Source organism: Pygocentrus nattereri, chromosome 28 (genome assembly GCF_015220715.1).
Source record: "Pygocentrus nattereri isolate fPygNat1 chromosome 28, fPygNat1.pri, whole genome shotgun sequence".
Taxonomy (NCBI): Eukaryota; Metazoa; Chordata; class Actinopteri; order Characiformes; family Serrasalmidae; genus Pygocentrus; species Pygocentrus nattereri.
The window spans coordinates 9,469,441-9,473,170 of NC_051238.1; the positions used below are offsets into that span (position 1 = coordinate 9,469,441).

The 3,730-nt window shown below is 36.9% G+C and overlaps 1 protein-coding gene across 1 annotated transcript; it reads left to right on the forward strand.

Moving 5' to 3' along the window:
• Window positions 1-1,569: 1,569 nt before the first annotated feature.
• LOC108438570 (CD5 antigen-like) lies at window positions 1,570-2,579 on the forward strand. The gene is made up of 2 exons (XM_017716466.1): window positions 1,570-1,939; window positions 2,518-2,579. Exons 1-2 carry the CDS (start codon window positions 1,570-1,572, stop codon window positions 2,577-2,579), a joined length of 432 nt encoding a protein of 143 aa, XP_017571955.1.
• The last annotated feature ends 1,151 nt before the right edge of the window (window positions 2,580-3,730 follow it).

The window sequence follows — 3,730 nt, forward strand, 5'->3', positions numbered from 1 at the left end:
TATTTATGATTATATATTTATTAATCTAATTTATTTACATGAATTTATTTATAATCATAACACTTACACTTAACCAAGCATGTTTACACAACTGGAACTAATATAAATCTCTCTGCAGTGGTCAGAAGCGCAAGTTTGCAGTTCCAGCACTATAATAACGTGTTCTTTCTTGAGCTGGTCAGCTGTGATGAAGACCAGGAGGGTAAAGTTGTGTTTTATCTGAAGTTTTATCTTCAGTGCAGTCAGAGGTCATTTTAAGGGACAGTTTATTTGGATGTGTTATTTTCTGTTCAATTGACTGGTTCTGATGCTTAGTTTAGAAAGTACATTATCTATGATAGGTCACGTTCCAGATTACCCGGTCGACTGTACCGATGCTGTTGGGCATGTTTACTATCATATCTATGTTTAATTATATATGTGTAAACTAGACTGCAGTCTGATCTGAGAAAGGATCAAAATAAGAAATATCATTACAAAATCAATAAAATAATGACATTCTTAAATCCATTTAAAATATTTTGTGACCTTAACACATTTCTTAAGTGAGTGTGATTGATTTCACTCACTCAATTGTTTATTGTTCCTTTAGTCAATTAAAATGAATAACTTTATAATCATAATGTAAGAAAACGCAATACGAACATATAGAAATCAGAATAAAACCTTTTTTTTCAGATATTGTAGACAGACATGTAAATTATGCATCACATGCACATATGCACCCAAACCCCAAACTTTTCACGTTACTGTACATAAATAATCAATAAGAAGATTATTAAGAAAAGGATGAACCTGCATCTCAGTGCAACTTGCACCCTAATGTGTAATGTATGTTAGTTTTTAAGGTTGAGGTGGTGGTCTAGATGTTGCACAGTAAGTTTGTCTTTTTTAATTCCGCACACTCAGGTTTTGGGCAGCGCTGTGGTTTAACTGTAAGTGCTGGGAGGGTGGGGGGCATGGTGTTATCTCAAAATCTGCACTGATGTGCAGCTGCGTCTGAAGCACAGAGCTGAGAACCGCAGGCAGAAAAGATGAAAAAAGAGCTTCAGCAGAATCTGTGGTTTACTGTGTATCTATTCATCTGTGGTATTGCTCAACTTAGCAGACTAAGAGTCATATTTTCCATTGACCATATACAGTTAAATTCAGATGCTTGGCTCAGCTGGCAGTGACAAATGACAGCCTTGGCATTATCAGTGCAGCAAAGGAGGATTAAACTTCATACAATAATTAAAAGTTAAAGCTGTTCTATCAGCTGTTAACTACTGAAAGATTTTTGTTGTTGTTAGTTTGAATCTGTTTAGTTTTAATCTTAAATGATCTTTTTTATCATTTCTTTCGTGTATTATGTAAACTTCTCCATATTGATGAATGAATTTGGCCTCTGTGTCACATATTTATACCCCAGTGAACAAAGTAGGCAACATTCCTTTGGGATACGTAACAATTCAGCATGTATCTACACAACTCTCTGCAGACCTGCAAAAGTCATTCACTTGATTAATTTATCATTTGAAGTTCCATTTTAATGCAGTCCTGCTTCTTCAAATCATTTTTACAGTCCATATGTCTCTCTGTGATTATGAATGCTTCCCTACAGCACAGAACCAGATAGCTTTGCGGGGACCGGACAGCCCATGCGAGGGCCGCTTGGAGGTGTACAATGATGGCGAGTGGGGCTTGGTGTGCTATCATGGTTGGAACAGTGAAAATGGTCAAGATCGTAAAAATGGTGAGGTAGTGTGCAGATCTCTGGGCTGTGGACAACATGTTGAATCTGGCCATAACAAAGACAGTTACAAGAACCATCAACTACCCACTAAATATTGGATGGATGAGGTAAGATGCAGCGGAACAGAGAACAACCTGTGGAACTGCAAGAAACCCAGAGTCACTCACTGCAAAGCGGATAACTACGTAACAGTGAAGTGCTCAGGTATGCATGAGGTTTTCATTATTCTGGGAATGTGAACTAAAAAAGCTGCTCTTTCAGGTGAATTAAAACCAGCGTGCAGGGCAAAGGCATTAAATGTGATTGACTACAGAAGGCCCATGCACTGGAAAACAGGAGCAATTTTAAATGCGATACCATTTTTATTCCTCAGATGTTTTTGTCTGTTACATTGAATAATATACACATTATCTTATATGTGCACTTAAGATGGTTGAACACATCCAGTCAATCCATACATTTTCTAAGTAAAAATAAGTCAATTCATTCTCTACAGAGAATAAACTGAACAACTGTTTTCAGCCAATAAACATTCATTCAGTTTCAATATTGATATCTTGGGCTGCTGCACACCTCTCAGCATCCCTACTACCCACATCCCTAAGCAAGCATAAAAGATTACAACATACAGCATGGCTGATGTGTATTAAATCAACAATAAGCAATACATTGATGTTATTATCATTGAAAATCAGTGGCATTGCTTGTAAGAAATACAGAGGAAAGGACACATTTTGACTCATTTTGACAATCTGAATACATTAAACTTTTTTTCACTGCAGGGTCTATAGAGCTGAGTTTGAACAGGAATGGAAAAATGGACGAGAGCGCTGGGGTTGTCTAGTTTAAAACACCAAATGGCTACGTTAATGTGTGTAACAATGAATGGGGTGAGTTAAGCTTTCGTCTACCATCACATAACATCTACAGTTGTATACAAATGTTGGGACACTCACAGTCAAGTTATAGTTTTCGTTGGCAAGTTAACACATTCTCTGCACAGAACACTTTTCCTGATTTTTTTAATGCACCAATTTCTATTTATTTGCTCAGCTTAAACTGTACCATTACAGGTCACAGATTATATTTCATTTTTCCCCAATATGTTGTGTTCTCTTTGGAGGATGTATAAAGGTATTTGTGCTTAGAATGAACAAAAAACAAATAAATGTACAATATAACTTGATTAGGCACCCAAGATTTAGTTTTAACTTTAAAAGTATGAAATGGCTATGTGGAATTAACAGGAGTTCATGTATTTTGGTTATTTATTCATTTTAAAATTTTTATTTTATTTATACTTCCAACCTTCCATCATGTCAGCTATAGCCGTCTAAATTTACTTGAATTACCATTGGTAGTGGGAGAGGGATGACCACCCTACCACCCAGACAGACTAAGGCTATATGTGCTCTCTTGGTCACAGGTGTCTGTAGCATCACCGGGGATTGAACTCTTGATCTGCTGATGATAGAAAGGCTCCTTGTTGTCTGTCACATCAATTTACATGTGTTGCGGCTTTTAGATCATCAAATGAAGTCTTTAAAATGAGACACATATTTATAACAGAAGGAGAGTCAAGTACTTAAACTTGAGGTGTGATTAACTCATTCTAAAGGTGCTCCTTGCTCCAAACCACTTCCCCTCCATGCTGCTTTATCTAGAAAGGTAGAGCTTTTGGAAACATAGTCAATACCTTCTCAATAAACTACAATATGGCATCATGTAATAATAATATGCGCTGTGCTAGAGCCTGAGAAAAGACTCAAAAGTTGGTCTGTCCTGTATAACGTAATTAGTGAGTAGGTTAATTTTTTTGAACTCACTAATGTGAGGCCCCCTGCACTTATGAGACCCTAAACTGGTGCTTACATAGCCTATACAGTTATTCTGCCAATGGAGTCAATGTGAAATGCTCTGTTCTAGAGAAACTTAGAGTCAGAATAGTTCACAGCGGTGTGGATTGGAACCACACACACACACACACACACACAC

Coding starts and splice junctions, on each gene's coding strand:
- LOC108438570 (XM_017716466.1), top strand. CDS start 1,570: ATGTCTCTCTGTGATTATGAATGCTTCCCTACAGCACAGAACCAGATA. Junction 1,940..2,517: donor CGTAACAGTGAAGTGCTCAG/GTATGCATGAGG, acceptor TTTTCACTGCAG/GGTCTATAGAGCTGAGTTTG.